At 37.9% G+C, this 18,370-nt stretch overlaps 1 protein-coding gene across 1 annotated transcript in view; it reads right to left on the bottom strand.

The window, feature by feature from the left end:
• SPON1 (spondin 1) overlaps positions 1-18,370 on the bottom strand; it is a 185,558-nt gene that overhangs the window by 136,262 nt on the left and 30,926 nt on the right. Inside the window, exon 3 of the mRNA XM_058806493.1 lies at positions 14,056-14,189. Within this exon, the coding sequence (XP_058662476.1) occupies positions 14,056-14,189 (134 nt within the window). The remainder of the gene's footprint in view (positions 1-14,055; positions 14,190-18,370) is intronic.

Here is an 18,370-nt window from a genome sequence, read left to right as displayed (position 1 = left end):
ATTTTAAAAAACCCAAAAAGCAAAATTTAAGCATGATCATGAGTTAATGAAGCCAGAAAAAAAATTCCAAAACTTTAGGAAAAATTATGCTATATTTTTAATATTTATAAAGCATTAAGTAAAATAATTTGAAGATAAACCAAAAAATAAGAGCTGTCATTCTCCTACTATTTTTTAAAAACTGTCAACTAGCAATATATTGAAATTATGTTTAAATGAGTACATTATTTGCTTGCACAGAAAAAAATTTATTTGTCAAAAGCAATATCCTAACAAAGCCCATCCATTCATCAAATACTGATTAGTGGATAGTCAGTAGCAGGAATCTAGATTGGAATAAAGTATTTGATGTTTTCAAATCTGAAAAAAAAATTTCACTTCATTTGAATTGACAGGAGCCTGAAGGTGAGCTCCACAATTAATGGAACAAATTAACACCCACTGAAACAAAGATAACTTCATTTAATATCAAAATGCTTATTATTCCTTCTTAAAAGAGACCTTCCTGTTATGAATGTATTTCCCTGAGGAAGTTTTTGATGTACTGTCTTTAGCACTCGAGGTTGAGTGGAGCTGGAGCCATCAGAAGGGACTTGTCAGCTCTTTAGTGCAGCCCAGCCACAGATCTCACCTGTCAAGAATTAATACCTGAAACAGCTGAATCTCCTCTACCTGGGCTGTTCTGAGAGCTCTCCCTGACAGCTGGGGCTGCTCAGCCCACTGAGCATTCAGCCCCATAATGCCAGAACACCCAATGCTGGGTGTTCACGCTGAAAGACAGGGGTGCGGGGAAATGCAAGAAAATAAAGGACCAATGACACAGTTGTTACTGGTAACTCCTCCATTTCCCTCTTTCTGAAGGGGCAGTACATTGGGAAGAAGGCAAATTCAAATACATATCATATATTGGGAAGAAGGCAAATTCAAATTGTGTTCAAGAAATAGCTGAAAGACCACCCTGCTTCTGAAAAACATAATTATGAAAGACAGATCAAATGAATCCATTAAGTTCTTCCGCACTATGAGGGTTGTTTTCAGCAAGCTTCTCCATTGTTTAACACCTGCTCCTGGCTAAGAGCAGGGTGGGAGCACTGCCTCCAGCTCACACAAATGTTCTCCTTGCCAAAATTCCCTGCAGCAGGCGTTTGCAGCAAACACTGCTGCCAAATTTTGGCACACAGGATTTTGGAGAACACAATGGCAGGGAACTTGCACATCAGGGTCTTTGCTCTTCCCACATCAGCCCTAAAAATGCCAAAATCATACAACCTCCTCATGTCTCATCAGCAGCCAACACCAGTGGCACTGGCTGCACTTTGGCTACAGCAGAACAAAGAAATGATGGAGAAAGAGGAATTGCTAAACACATGAAAATAAGAAAAATACTCTCAGGGATAAGGAAACAGCAGTGTTGAAGGGTACAGAAACAGATTAGGAAATGGATCAGAAATTGTCCAAGACATGCAAAGGAAGGGTGAGAACCAAGCCCAGGCTTATCTCCTTTCTGCAGCAGTGCATTGTCAGACTGAGGCTGTGATTATAATGAAATTATAAACATCAACCCCCCAAATCACTCTGGGGTAATGAAACTCCTTGGAAGATTGTGGTTCCTTTTCACGGTGATTTTATGCATTTTCTGCACAACAACATGCAGCAGCAGGGGGAGGAAATAAACCCTACAGGCTCAAGAAGCTTTTTGCCTCAGTGGGGTTCCTGAAGCTGGTCCGGATAAAGGTCAGCATTTCACAGAGGAAGTGATTACAACTGTGCTTAGAGGAGCAGGGATTAAGCAAAAGATCCAGGCTCTGTATCTCCCTCAATCACAGGGACCGGGAGAGCACATGAATAAGACTATTAAAGGAGTATTGTGAACAGTAGCAAGCAGTAATGACGGGGATTAGGATGATAAATCACCCTTTATATTGAGAAGCAGGCATAGACAAGGCACTGGAATTCATCCCTACCACATTTTATGGAACAAAAGTGCATTTAATGAGATTCTTAACTTCATTAGAAAGTCCAAGAGGGAGATGTTTTAATGTGGATAATTGAGATACACCAAGTGTGATTAGAGATAGAGGAGGAAATAGAGACTTCATTGTTCAGAATTTGTGGAGAAAAGCCAGGATGCTCCTTCAGGCACCTGTATGGGAAACAGGTGAATCCATCATGGGTTTGAGACTGACAACCAAGCAGGTCCATCAAAACATTTCCAAATGTTGGTCACATTTCCGAATGTTGGTCACATTTCCAAATGTTGGTCTAGGCTTTGAAACTGAAGCAATGAGGAAAACAAATTCCCTGATCTTCTAGACAAAAACACAAGGTGATTTTGTTTATTATAGTGGGGAGTTATTTGTCGCCACCAAACATTCAAACTGAAAATGAGACAGAAAAAAACTGCATGCTTTGAAAACTAAAAATATAAAATTTACAGATATACTGATGTGGAGGATGGAGAAAACCCAGATGTGTCCCACTGTGTTGTGCTACTGTTAGGGGACACTCTAGTGACACCTGACTGACCTTCTCCTGAAATCAATTACCAACCTCACTTTCACTTAATCAGAAGGGAATTGCAGCCTGAATTTCTTATGAGCCGTGACTGGCCACTGAAAAACCAGAAAAGCACTTAGAACTTTATTGTCACTGAGCCAAGGCACTTGCTGAAAAACACAATGCAAACAACACATATCCAAGTACCTGTCAAATTTGCCTCCTCTTCAGTTTAGCTTCATTCTACTTATTTGTCTGGACATATTTAGCATTTTGTGAGTAAAACTGTGTGGCAGAAATACAGATTACTATTATAAAAGTGGGAAGAATGGTAACTATTTCTGTTTCTTTGCCATATTGAAGACAACTTTTTGGCCACAACTAATTCAGAGAAATTAGACAAATGCCTTTCATTAATATTTTGCTGTCTAAATTAAACCTGATGAGCAAGACAACGTCTTTATGAGCAGTCATGGTGGTGCCTCAACACCTCTGCATGTGGAACATATTTTTTATATGAACTTCTTGTATCATCAGGCATCTACTTTAGCCACCATTGCCAGGCAGTTGCATCGTAAGAGAGCACAAATTTATTTCCCTGTATATAAAACTGGTATATATTCCATTTTCAGAGAAATCTATGGCAAGCAGCAGTCTAACAGGTAATCTGTAAAACTGAAATGAGCTGGTTCATACTAGGGTTATCCTGGGGCTCCACACACAGCAGTGAGGGAGCATCAAGCTCATTATCCCTCTAACAAGCAGAGCTCAGTCCCTCCCTAGGCACAGGCCTGCAACCCAGACCTTTCTGCAGCAAATGAAACCCAGAAACCATTAAAAAAAAAAAAAATCAAACGTGCTTTCTGGTGCATTGCAAGGCTTCAAACTATATTCTGCTGGAGCAGTGAACTGATGGAGCAACAAATCCATTTCTTGGGGAAAGCAGGGAAAAAGCGTCCAGGCTGCTGCTGTTCGGAGAGCAAAGATACTTAATGCATGTCTAATGATGTAGAAAAGATGGAAAAAGTGGGCACCTAATTACTGAAAAGAAAAGAAAGAAATGGCCCACCCAATTATTGGTTGAATTTAGTGTTTCAATTCTTTCGCAACAGCCCTGAAATTGTCAACGCAGATAACGAGAAAGACAAAAACAATCAATTCCACAGCGGGTTCATGCAAAGAAAAATTCCATTTCTGGATGGTTTTTCTGCTTTCAGAATTTCTAAAGAGCTGCAACCATACAAATAGCTGCTCCTTTAAGGGAACAAATCAGAATTGATTTTGTGGTGCTTTATGTGAAGCAAAGAATCACGATAAATAGAGTGTTCAGGTTCTGAGACCCTTACTGAGCTCTTAGGGATTCTCCAGCTGACAAATGTAAACCCACATGAGACCTGAAAGACTATTCACCCGAAGGAAGGATGGCCAGAATCCAGCACAAATTCATGCATTTGCCTTTCACAGTGTAACAGAGCTGCGCTAGAAGTTGTACCTACAGAATGTGCTCTGGATTCCTGCAGGCACGCAGACACCTCACCAAATTCTTACATCAGCCTGCTAGAAAAGTTTCTCTGATGGAAATTTCGTCCCATACCTGCAGTGCATCTTACATTTAGCTGCAGGATTGGCCACACACCCTCACAAAACACAATCTTGAAATACTGATTGTGTTGTGAGGAAGCAAGTGACCATTTCTGCCACATTTGTGACTAACTTAGACTCTGTAATGTCTAGGAACCACCAGCGTGCTGTAGGATTGAGAACATTCACTGCTCATCTGCATCCCTTTATCTGGGTCAATAGACATTTTGAATAATGGAAGATCCTGCCAAAATGTTGTAACAGCAGGTTTAGTTAAAGCCTCAATCACTAGGCACAGACTGGATAAAATAGTTTGTTACCAAAACTTAAAATTACACTACTTATCTTTTTAATTACCTCCTTTCATCACTGCTGTACTCAATTTGCCCTGCACATTCACTGATGTGCAATGAAAACACCACCATACTACAGTAAGCAATACATATTTGAGCCCACTGGAGTGCTGGTTTCAATAAAGAGACCAAAATCTCTTTATCTGTGACCTGCAGAAACAGCATGACATTTTGATTCATGAATAAAATGCATATTTTAAAAATGTATCACATTACATTAAAATAAAGCCTTCAGTTCCTGACACAAGACAAATCAATTCCTTAACGTGAATTACCATGCATAACTTCAGGCAGTTATAAAGAAGCTGATTTCAAACATTCAGTAATAAAAAATGACAATGCTTCTGATGCCATCAATAGTGACACTCTTTATGTTTTGAAAGGAAATCAAATTATGACTATCATTATTATTTCTATTCCTTTTCTCTCTTTGTTTCCCCTCAGAAAATGACAATGGCCTTGAAGTCAAATTAAACATCTGTTTGCAAAATAAACCAGAGTGCTACTGACAGCTGCTGCCGAATGGCAAATGTCCTACAGCTGTCGGGCTCCTAAATTAACAATGATTTTCATTACAAACAGCAAACAACAAGCAAATTACAGAGCTGATTTTTTTTTCTTCCATCCCACTATTTCAAATTTATGAAAATGCAGACTCTCCTAGAGACTCAGCCAGAAAGAAATCACAGCTTACTGTTTTATTTCCCCACTTGAGCAGGTAGCAAAAAGTCAGAGAAAATCTGATTTCAGAACATCCCTCCTGACATGTCTTAAATACTTTTTGGCACTTTCCTCTAGGATATGTAAATAGAATTAATAATTACTTGAGGATTTACCGTGCTCTGAGGCAAATTCTGTCAATAAGAAAAAGTATTGAAGAACCATTTTCTTCGTTTTTCCTACATCTATTTGGATTTGTAAATACACAGGTGCAGGGGAAGCCTGATCATAGTACACACTACAATCACCCAGGAAAGTCAGAGAGAAAAGGCTTGGGCAGTTCATTAAAGTCCATTCTGTCATCAATTTTTATAGGTTCCTCATTTATCTTCAGGTTAGGGGTCAGAAATTAGGAACATTAGAAAGCACTGCACCTCATTTTCCTCTTCACATGACTTTTTGAAATGCACAATTTGAACACAACAGTGCCCTTAGAACAGTGTTGAGAACCTGGAAGGAGCAAAGAATTCTGAGTGGATAGCGGTTAAAAAAATAAAAATGGGAGTTTTAAATGTCCTGTGTGGTTTTGGAAAATGCCAAATTAGGGTACAGGTGAATTCTGACTGCTTTGTGTTTGTGTCCACTGTTAACCTTGTTAATTCTTTTTTTATTGAAGAATTTCCCCACAAAGTCTGGAGAAAGCACAATGATGATTAAAGATGTAACAGATATCACTTTCTTGTGATGGGCATGTTGAACTTTTCCAATGCCTGAATCCCTACCCCACTGCACACCCATGCACAATCTTTTTCTTTCCTACAAAACAGCTTGTTTTACATTTGTGAAAAAAACCAAAAATTATACAGAACAATGAAAGTAACTGCACATGCCTTCAGTTTACCACAAAAATCCGTAACATGGATTTTTTTTAAAAAATATTAAATTATTGTAGACATTTTCAAGGTAGAGTGTAAAAAAGTTTTAAAATATTATCTTCCATAATAAAGCCATAACTACATTCCCTCTGCTGCTAGAGAAAGACCACCACCCTTCTCCTTACCCTGTTTTTCTCACTGTTTTTCTGGTTTTGCTCTCCTCAAGGAACAAACCCATCCTTGAATAACAAAACCATTAAGCTGTTTTGCAACACTACATCTTTACAAACAAAACATCATATGAATGAACCTAACTAGATTTTATAGGATTGCTTTAATTATTGCAGCATAAAATAGATTATCTAAAAGACCACAAAATTGTAAGAAAATCCATTTTTAATGCTTTCCAAATTCACATGTGATGTAAAAGGAACAATATTAAACCTGTGAGAAAATGAAAGTGAAATGGCTTTTGGTTTTAAATGGAGATCCAGGGGGCTGCTACCATATATATTGAGATAAAATGTGTTTTTTTACACCTAATAGTAGAGGTGGTATGAATTAGAATCCATCTAAAATGCAGTTTTCTTCTCTTTCTTCCTAACACAAACTCTCTGTAGGTGCTTCATCTATGAAATAAAATATAGGTTTCTAAGTCAGTTTCATTTAAAAGTTTAAACTTTTTTCCTATTTGTTTAAAAAAAAATAAAATTGCTGGATGAAGACAATATTTAATTCATTTTTAAGGAACCAGGATAGCAATACAAGCTTTTCTAGCCTGCAGGAATTTATAAAGAGTCACTGGCCACTAGCTTCTCTTGAGAAAACAGGAAAAAATTGAAAAATTTGTTGAGTAATGCATAATAACCCAGTGTTGAAGGACAGTGATCGACCCAAATCTGTTCATTCCCAACCCATGCCCATTTAAAGCTGGGCACATTTCTGTTACATCTCCTAAAAGCAAAGAATGGGAAAAAATGAAGGCACACCCAAAGGATCTCACAATTGAAAATGGCACATTTTCTATCTATCAAAGGTTTGTTCTCTGGGCTGTTAGGATGCACAGAGATACCTTAGTTTGCTATCTTAATTGTGTAAAAAATACCTAAAATGTCTACATAAAACACTCTGTTTAAGCTATGAAATAGGAGGATATGCTGCTGCTATCTCTATCAAAAATGAAGTTCAGAAGATGCTGTCATGTGGTAATTAACTGGAATACAAAGATTTTGATTTTTTTAAAAATAGTAGTACAGAAATTATAAAAATTTCTCTGCATACAAAAGACTCACTGATTCACCTAGGAAAAAGAATAGTTATTTATAACATGAAAACTTTTATCTTCTGTTGTTCCATAAACAGAGCCCCTTTCTAGGCAAGGAGGGCAGGCTAGTCTCTCTTTTTCCTTGGCTGTTGTTATTTATTCATAATGGCAAGCTGTCAGTAAATGCTTTACAGCTGTGCTCACTGTTAGCACACTAATAAACCGGTAAAACTGTTGACATGAAGTGTCTGCACAATCTGAGAGCATGAGTGGAAAGGACAGAATAACAAATTTAATACCTGATTCAAGCAAGCAAGGTTTCTAGTTTTGGTTTCTAGGTTTCAGTGCTGCTAGTTTTTATGTTTGGAAAATTTAGAGGCACAATTTTAAAGTGAATTTCTCATTGTTTGTCAACTGTGTGCCACTTGTGCTCATCTGCTTCAAAAAAGTATCCCAACAAATCAAGGAAAATCCTGTGTGTTGGGGTTAGTAGGCCCTACGGAAAGAAAAAAAAAAAAGGGAAATGTTTTAGTGATTAAAACATCAGAGAGGAACAAAAATCTACTTAAAGAACTATGGGGATTTTTGAAGGAATTTTGAATGAGTCAAGAGATGGGACCTCTGAGTTGTTTTTGATGAAGTTTATTTTCTTATCTTCTGCATAGGCAGGAAGGGCGAGTTCAGCTCACATCTTCACTGCACGGCTCAGAAGGCCACAAGACCCTCAGTTACAAGACATTTTAAGGATTTATTGACCAATAAAACATTGCCAACAAGGATATTTATGGTTTTGACCCAATCCTTAAATATTTCATCTTATGGACCCATACCACAGTGTAAGCTTTCTTAGCAATCATGTTATGACACACAAACCTACAGTGCTGCATTCTAAACTCCTTGTTTACGTTTGTAGCTACTTTAATTTCTATATCTTAAACTCCAAACCTCTAAACTTTCCTTTACTTAGCTGAAGTAAAGGAAAAGTAAAGCTTGTCTCTGCTTTAAGCTATAAATTCACATTCTTGCCTCTAGCACCTAAGTGTGGAAGACTTTTCCAAGGTTTCAGATCAAATCCTGTCTTTAATTCCAAGCTTTGGCTTGCAGGCCCAAAGTTCTGAGAGTTCCTTGCATTTTGGATTCCGAGAGAGAATTTCATCACCTTAGTCAAGTAACCTGAATAAATTCAAACCATGGCCAACTTCTCTTCTCTGTGCCAGCTCATTGATACTGATGAGAGATTTAGGACAAGCATGAAAAGTTGCAAACAAATTTTTCATCTGTAACTGCACATAATTCTTTGCTCTGTATTGTTTTTAAAATTCAGCTCTGTGATCATCTATCAGTTGTTTTTACATGACTGGCAGCAGTTTCAGAAGCACTGCAGCTTCCACCCGTGTAAAGCAGTCTGGCAACTGGAACTTCTCTCTGTTGGAGGCAAATTTATGCAATATTGGTTTTGTGGGAATCATAGTAACAACACTTTTAAAATTCTATTTCAGAATGATTTTGAGCACCTCAGTTTGGCCTTCCTCATAAGCACTCCTCTTAACACAGGGTTGAGGATTTGATCACATATTAATTTACACACCACAAATCTGTTCTTGTGAATTTTGGGCCTTGTTATCCTGGTGCCTCATGCTCTGTTTCTGGCCCAGGGATCTCACCCTGAATTTTGAGTGCAGAGAAGAGATTTGGCTGCCCACCAAGACAGTTTCAGGATGTAGGTGCAGTTATGAACTCCTGAGGTTTTTATGACACTTGGTTCTTTTTTTAGTCTCTCCTACAGCACATTTCAGCGCAATGTTTACTCAGAGTGACAGGCCAAGTGACCTGAATGAACAGAATGCTTGAAGCTACAAGAAATAAAAAGGTAAATGTTCAAAAACTGGAGTTCCTTCACCCTCAGAGTTTTGAAGCTTGAGAGGAAGAGGATGGTCAGAACCCACAAGGAGGCTGGAAACTGAGTGTTGTATCCAAGGCGCAGACCCAGGGACTGGAATTGAATTTGTCCTTGTGGATATGACAGCTTTGCTCCAGCAGCACAACTATCTAAAAGATTTTGCTTGATATACACTGAATATGCTATACTTTTTATTTAGAAGCCTGCAATTCTTTAAAATTTCTCTGCTCTCTCATTACATGCAAACAAGAGGCAGTGTAATTAAAATCATGATGATAATTACATATCCAGGAAAACAAGAAGCTCCACACTTTTCCTCAAGAACTATAAAAGATTTCCCTAGAGATGGCTCAGAACACATTGCCAGAAACAAACAGCAGAGACACCACCATGAACCCAGTGCATTTCTGCAAGTGCTGATGGTAATAAACAGCATTTACAGATAGCAGATTTTAATTTGTTGGTTGTTTAAGCACGATATGTATAGCAGAAATAAATACCTTGTCTGCACGAATTTTGCTGCATTTGCCATACAAGTCACATGAGTTATCTGAGAACCCAATTAGTTCAAGAGCCAGTTGCAAACTGGTTTCTCCTCTGAATGGTAAATTGAATATAACTTTTCTGCATGTGGCCATCATTTACTGCATTTAACTATTAATCTCAGCCTCAGCAGCAAATGCTAAAGGAGAAGATAATTACCATCTCACAGGACTTGACTCTCCATGAGATCTACACCAGCTGACAGATTTACTCAGTTTGGATATTAACAAGATCCTCCCTACCATGAAATTTTCATATGTGACAAGCTAAGAAAACTTGACCAAATTTTCCTCACTCTTGTGTCCTAGCACAGAATTCTAAAGGACTTGCAGGAAACTCCCTATTCTGTATTTCCCACCAAAGGGTGAGACCTTTTCCCACACTCAGCTGTGACACTGTCTTGAGGAATCCAACAAACCAGATTAATCTAGGGCTCAAAGCAACCTAAAAAACGTGATTTTTCCATCACTGCTAAGAAGCTTTCAATAAACTTTTATTGTCCTTTTATTGGTCAATGGGATGAATCACTATTTGAAATCTATACTTTAGACATTCCTTGTTTAACAAGATAAATTTCTATTGCTTGGAGTTGTCTTTTGGTTTTTTTTTTTACAGAATTAAGCACAGCCTCTGAATATCAGCTGTCAGATTACAAAAAAAAAAAAAAGCATGTGTACTGTTCTACTTTTTATGAAAAGTAGAATATGCTAAACCAAGCATGAAAGTTTATATGAAGGAAAAGAAAGGTGCTTCTTAAAACATATATTTATGTTCACTTCAAAAATATATTTAAACAGATTGACCAAGACATGGTTCAAAACTCCAAAAATTTCTCTACTTCCCTGTGATGATACAAACACCACCAGGCTCTGCCACTGCTCCATTGTTTGTGTAATTTTTATCTGTATAATTGCACATTGCAAAAAAACCCTTATAAATCTTTCTCAAGAAAGTTGTAACAGTGGGTTTTCAAAAGATCCTAAAAAAGCAAATGCATTCTGAAGAGCTCAGAAACCTAGTTAAGTGAAGTTTCAACCAGAAACTTTTATCAGAAGAAGGAGGAACGACCTGGCCCTCCCATCTTGACGTGTTGGTGTGCAATAAATCACAAGAAACAAGGGAAAGAAAATAGGGAGAGAAATGAACATGTAAACAAGCAGGATGTGCACACCATGACAGCTTGGAAGGCCCAAATGGAAAAATAGGAAAGAGGGCTTAAGTCTTGAGGGTCTCCCAAACAGAGTGTAAAATAAAAGTTTTTTCTCTTCAGTGAGACTCAAGCACAGGCCTAAGTGTGGATAAATGGAGCCTCAGCTATTTATGCACCCAAAAAGCACACTTAGTGCTGGCAGTTTCAGTAGAGTCCAGAAGGATTCAAACCTTTAGGGTATCTCACTGTCATCTCTTGTTGGGAATGAAGAAAATGCATGAATTATTCTCAAGTAAACAATTACTGCACAACATTGTATGTTAATGCATTTTCTTCTTTTTTCTCCTCACAATTCTAAGTCTCTACAGAGAGAAAGATGTTTAGAAAGCAAAGTAGTGACAATAAGTCAAATTTAAATATATGTTTTACCCCTAAGCTTTGAATTTTGCAGTAATTTAGCATTGCACACAGTCATGGACACGTCAAATTATTTAGGATCCCTTACTGAACCCTACAGGCACAGGTTCCCATTTTTCTGTGCCATTTTGTGCTGGGAAGGTACCACACCAATCTGATCAAGTCTTTCTACCAAAGCTACCAGACTCCACAAACTGCAGAAAAACAGCTGTTCCCAAACCTCACTACTAGTTCAGGAAATTCTTCCTGGAAGACTCTATATTAGTTGTACCACTACAAAAAAATTGCATTATTCGGCACTGAAACTGTAATAAGTTTTTATGGATCAGTTACGTTTAACTTGTGACTATGTTTAACTTTTCAATATATTGAAGTCAGCAGATCAAGGCTAGGGAAAAAAGTAAATCCTTGTGATCCAGAACAGGCTCCAAAATGTTGCCATTCTGTTTTGGAAATTCTAAAACAAAGATATCATAGTCTGCAAGGATTGAAACAGATGTGTGTCATGGACATATTTTATGAAAAATCTTTTTGCTAAGATTTTTTCTTTTGAGAAGCTGAGAGGCCTCAGAAATGAAATTTAACCAATGATTTTCTGCTGCTGTGGAATGCAAAAGGTGCATTTTTGATTGGTCTTATGTGGTTGTTTTTAATTAATGGCCAATCACAGTCCAGCTGTCTCAGACTCTCTGGTCAGTCACAAGATTTTATCATCATTCTTTTTCTTTTCTTTGCTAACTTTCTGATGTAATCTTTTCTTCTATTTCTTTAGTATAGTTTAAATATGTTATTTTCTTTTAATATAATATATATCATAAAATAATAAATCAGCCTTCTGAAACATGGAGTCAAGATTGTCATCTCTTCCCTCATCCTGAGACCCCTGCGAACACCACCACAGATATGTATTGAACTATTAAAAAAATATTTTCACTCCCATCACATACAGAAGAAAGAAAAACACAGAGGGTTTGTTTCCCTGAAAGTTCAAGGTTTCAGACTTTTTCCCTCATGAGTTTGGATTTAACTCTTCAATATTTGCTTTTAGATTTTTTCTTTTATCATCTAGGATAACCATGAAATAATTATTTCTAATGCTGATGTTCCAATAATTATGTCTAAATAATTTCCAAAACTTCCATTCTATTCTATGGGAGAGGACCATAAAGAAGGTTTGTGAAGAAGGCTGATGACAAACTGTAACTCAGATGCCACCAAATCTTTACATGTAAAAGAGAAAATATGAATGTTTTTAATGCCAGGAGCGATTGTTATGCATGGGCCCATGGAGGGCTGCACTGCAGCACAAACAAATGCCACATTTTGAGGTTCATCTCTGGCATCAGCAACTCTTAATAATGGTCATTCTTTCTTTAAACAGTCCTGGGCATGGAGCTGTTCCTTACCTTCTGAGGCCAACAAAGCATTCATTGGGAGGAAACACTTATTTGTCATTTAATTTTTCCTGAAAGGTATTTCACAACTTCCCTCCACTTTCCAGCAGCACACACACACCAAAGACACCCACAGCACACTGTAAATAGCTGGTCATAAACATCTTTCTCTCTAATTCCAATTCTATTTAGGACAGCAATGGAAAGAAATACATCTATCAACCTGTGTTGTTGAATAGCATTACTGGATTAAATTTTAAATCTTGTCTCTTTATAAACCATCATCACCTTATTATTAATTTACTTAAATAGCAAGTGCCCTAAGCAATCTTGGTTATACAGCTAAGAGGGGGTCAGTCCTGGGGGGAAGACCAAGGAGCTTTACTGATAAAAAGCTCAGCAAGACTCAAGGAATCTTCTGGATTGCCAAAGGAACACTCAAAAAATTCCATCTATAAACATTACCAAACTTATTTCCAGGGTTTGTTTCAGCCTAATGTGCACGTGTCTGTGCCGAGCTAAAGAAAAGGCTTTAAGTGTATTCTTGCGCTGAAAAACCAGGGGATTCTTTCAATTGACAAATCAATTGCAATTCTAAAAAAATCATTTTCCTGAATTGGTCTGAACTATCTTCAGCACAACCTTTGAGATAACATTTCCTTAAAAGCCTAAAAGTCACCATCCCCAGCACTGAAAAGCCTCTTTGAAATAGTTCTACAGGGCACGTCTTAGCAATTTTTAAGGCTTCTCCCAGACATGGATTCAAAACAAGCAAAGGATTCCAAACTGCCCATGAATATTTGACCAATCTCTCCAATTAAATACAGCAAACAAAGTCTTAAGAGACAGGACAGCATTTCTCTGGCACTCTTTAGTTCTACAGACTAATGAGTGACCCTAAATCAAAGTGAATATACATAGAGAGTTATCTTTATTTACTGCTTGAAAAGCATGATTCCACATGAGAGTGTGTAATAATAGTAAAATATCAGTAAATGATCACTAGGCCTAAAATGAAAGCATTCACCTCTAAATAAATAAATCTGGTTTTTCTGATAAAGGTCCATTTAGACCATCATGACTTTGCAGAACATTTTTATTATCCATCTCAACAAAGAGCCTGTTTTTTACCCACCAGAGGAATGCAATTTTGATCTTAAACTCAATAACTTTTAGGGGGTTTTTTATGTGAAACTGAAGGCAAACAAGTTCAATTAAGGTTGCTGACTCAATGCTTATTGAAGGCTTGGACTTCCTTTTGAATATTGAGGCTTTAAATTGCTAACATTTCACTCTGCAAGTAGAACCAAACTTAATAAAATGCATCCAAAACCAAAAAAAAGAATTAAAAACTCCATTATTTCCAATAATTATTCAATTTATTAACTGAATTTTACTTTAAAAAGGCTTAAAAATACTTACTTCAGGATGACACAGCCTGTCCCAGCGGGAGGAGCTGTCCAAAACACCTGGATGCGTGTCCTCCTTCTGGGTGTGCTCTCAGTCACAGCCACGGGACAATTGCTCATGAACTGGGTTTCTTCTTCATCTATGATCTAGGCAAATGGAAGGAGAGGAACAGGAAAAAGGTAAGGACTTGCATGGCCAACACCTTCCACCTGTGTTTTGTCAGCTCGTGTTTTCTTTTGGGTGGAATATTTATAATTCTCTCTGCTCAGCTCAGCACTGAATAACTTCAGTGAACTTATGTAGAACACGCATGAATTGAAGACCCAAAGCTCACAAAAAAAAAAAGACAGAAGAATAAGTCAGTTCTGGGTAAAGAGAATTCAGGCCTTTCTGAGCATCACTGCAAACAACCTTTTTTTTTTTTTTGTGGATCTGGATTACTGGAAGTTCCTGTAAATATTAATGAACTGAAAATAATAAAATATTCATCATTTCAGATGATTGAGATTCCATTATTTAGTCCAAACTGCAGCTATTTTTACTTTTTTGACTGATTGATTGATGGTTAACAGAAAAGTTTAAATGGTACAAATCAAAAGCCAGAGAGGCAGATTTGGAACTGCTGTTCCAAGGATTTTACGATTTTACTCCAAGGTGTCATGTCAAAATAGCTTTCTCACTGCATATGTGTTTCATGGATGGTACTTTAAGCCTTCTGTTTATCAGATCTCAAACACATTTCATCAGAAACTGTTAAGTTTTATCTGGAAACAGGCAATGCTCTGATATTGCAAAATTTCTCTTCAAAATCCTCAGTGGTCCTGTTTCATTTGATGAAGCCACAATTCACACAACACTGGGTCAGCATTCAGGAAATGAATTCCAAACCTTACCATTTTGAGAAAAAAAAAAAAAAAAAAAAAAAAAAAAAGCTGTATTTATCAATTTATTGCAAGATTCAGCTCTGAAGAGGCTTTTTCAGAATCCTGGTTGTAACAACACACAAAATCATACTCTTTTACCAATTAAACTATAAAAAAGAATCAAATCTTCTGGCAGCAAACATAAGATTAAGTAAGTGTTTTGACTAAAAAACAAACAAAAAAAACCCCAACTCCTTTGCATTCTAAAAAAGAATAAAAGAGAGGCAATATCTTTAATTGGGCCAGATCTGCTTTAGTGAGTGGGCACCCTCCCTATCTCACCCAAGGATGTTGCCAACATTCCCAAACATTTTTAGCTAAGCCAATAAACACTTTGTATTTCCGTAGCAGAATGAAGTCGTGCTGGCCCAGAGGAGTGCTGAGAAAGTCTCTTTAGCTGGTCAATAGGGCAGTGGCTAATGAGTTTTAAATTTAGAGCCATTAACACGCCTTGAGTTTTTTAACGCTTCGTAGAATCTGTGTAAGCAAACACAATGTGCACATTTGCTGGGTTTTAATTAACAGGAAACAGTGGGAAGTGTGAGATCCAGTGGTGGCTTAAGCTGACTGCAGAGTTTCTACTTCTGCTGGATACTACTTAATGTGTGTAAGTTGAGCACCAAGAAATCCCTGACCAACAATTCAGTTTCAGCCACCAACTGTAATTATTCCATCTGCCTTATTCCTGCATCAGTGAAATAAGGAATAAAACTGCCTGCTCATCCCTCAGAAAGGTTGTCTCAATTATTCCACGACCATATCAATTGACCTTTTATCCCTATCTCACAGCAATCCATTCACAATCAAAACCCAATTTTGGTGGCAGCTCTGAGGGAAGAATGAGTGATTTTCTACCATCTCATACACAATGAAACACTATTGCACGTTGTACAAAAGCATGGTAATTCCCACTGAAAAGGCTCTTAGGAGGTCATCAGAATGTTCTTTAAAAGGACAGCTTTTCTAAAATATGGAAATATTACAAATTACACTGGCTCCCTTGCCAGATACAAAGTCGTGGATAAAAACTTTAGGAATGTGTTAAATCTAGGTCAAGATTATGTAATTACACGTAAGTATGAAGAGGATTGATCAGATACAAGCTATTCCACAATGACCAATGAAACTCGCTCCCAATTCAGCTGAGCTCTTACCTGGCACAGGTTCCACCAATGAATGTTTCTTGAGAAGCCCAACTGCAATGAATTGGTGCTCTCCAAGTATAAAACCACTATTTTCACTTAACAAGACCTAAAGATCATTCCTTCAGCAGTCATCATTCTAGACCTACCTGTTGTTATCAGATTTCTAGAGCCCCATACCTTCTGGGTGGTTTTCTCACACACAGCTCTTCACAGCAGTGTTGGTCCTGCTTCTTCATCAGGGCTCCTCCAAGGCTCTCCCTGACCAGCCAACCCACCCCCTTTTATCCCAGTTATCTTCACTAGCCACAGCTGCTGCACAATTAAGGGCATCACAGCTGCAGCCCATCTAGAACAACTAGGACTGGGGCAAGGCCACTTATACAATACATAGATTTTACTGAGACTCATAGGCCTCTTACACAATATGTAGATTTTATTATGGCTCAAAGGCCACCTATACAATACATACTAAGACTCAATGGCCACCTATATTTCCCCCTTTTCTTTTAACAATCGTACAAGTACAATACATATAACCCACCATGACTCAAAGGCATGTACCTTCACAGCTCCTTGACTCAAAGGCCCTATTTCTCACAGCTCCTGGCTGTCACAGCTCCTTGACTCAAAGTCCATGTTTCTTCACAGCTCTTGGCCGTCTTCACCTCCACAGCTCTCAGCTGTGCTATCTTCCACAGCTCTCAGGCTGCATATCTCCATCACATCAGGGTCACCACTTGTTGTTGTCATATTTCTAGAGCCCCATACCTTCTGGGTGGTTTTCTCACACACAGCTCTTCACAGCAGTGTTGGTCCTACTTCTTCATCAGGGCTCCTCCAAGGCTCTCCCTGACCAGCCAACCCACCCCCTTTTGTCCCAGTTATCTTCATTAGCCACAGCTGCTGCCCAATTAAGGAGATCACAGCTGTAACCCATCTAGAACAACTAGGACTGGGGCAAGGCCACTTATACAATACATAGATTTTACTGAGACTCATAGGCCACTTACACAATACATGGATTTTACTAGGACTCATAGGCCACCTATACAATACATGCTAAGATTCAATGGCCACCTATACCTACCCATGTGCATTTGCATGTTAAATAAATTCTTATTCCAGTTGAATCCATCCTGCTTTTTCCCCAACAATGAATGGAATCACAAGGAACCCCAAAACCAAATCCAGCAACCAAAGGAATGAGTTGTGAGTAGTTATTAAAAGACAAATTTATGAGTTGCCTGCAAAAGCAGAAGCTGAAATACGTGCTTGGATTTTAGATAGCCATTACACTGAAGCACATCCTTGTTCTAGTTGCAGCAAATGAACACAGAAATGGTTTTTGCACTTCTACTGCAGATCTAATTCCTTCAAATTAGCAAGTAAAGAGTTTTCTCAAGTATTTCTATAATAAACTAATTAGAAAGTTCTGTTTGCCTTTTAGAACACGATCCTGGAAGAACAGGAAGTGGCTGAGCCCCAAGGCTACATCATGATTTCCTGCATCACTAACCGTCAAAGCAGAAGGCTTATGCAATGAGTGTCCACTGGAAAACACTGAGCTGAAAATCATAAGGTCTTCCAAAAAGCATTCCTTTGAAGAAAAACTGGACAAAAGCTTTCTCTGATGTTGACAGAATGAAGTACAGAACTCCTAAATTAGTTGGAAAGGCTCAAATGCAAGATGATTTGAGATGATTAAATAAAGTCATTTTACCATATATAATAAACACAAGAATTTTTCAAATTCTAGGATTTCATATAAACTATCTCAAATCTATTTGTTAAAAAGATGTGGGAGGGTTCTTTCTGTGTCCATGGAGGTTCAATTATTTATAAAAAGTTTCTCAGGAGAGATAAGAAGGGAATCCTGATTTATACTCCAGGATTACAAATGACATGATATTTTAGGGCAGTGGATGATATTATTACACTCCCATGAAGGAGAAAAGCAATAGTATCCTGGCCAACTTTGGAGGAAAAAAGAGACATGTAATACAATCCTGATTCTTTTTCTGGAATCAAGTCAGACCACATAGGCGTGAAGGAAAGATTTGGCAGGGAAAAGGCACGCAGATTAAAATGTAGCATTTGCAAAATTACAGCTTCTAAACCCCAGGTTATCTCTAATGGGAAGCCTTACATTTTCTAGAATGGGCCAGCAAATTACCCACAGGTTGGACAACAATCCTAAACCCAAAAAATAGACACTTGGCCAAAGAATCTGAACCCTCAGAGGGAGGGATCTCTATGTGA

This window comes from Ammospiza caudacuta, chromosome 6, assembly GCF_027887145.1.
Source record: "Ammospiza caudacuta isolate bAmmCau1 chromosome 6, bAmmCau1.pri, whole genome shotgun sequence".
In the NCBI taxonomy this organism is placed as follows: Eukaryota; Metazoa; Chordata; class Aves; order Passeriformes; family Passerellidae; genus Ammospiza; species Ammospiza caudacuta.
Note: the sequence above shows the minus strand (reverse complement) of the source record. Positions and strands in the feature narration are given on the sequence as shown.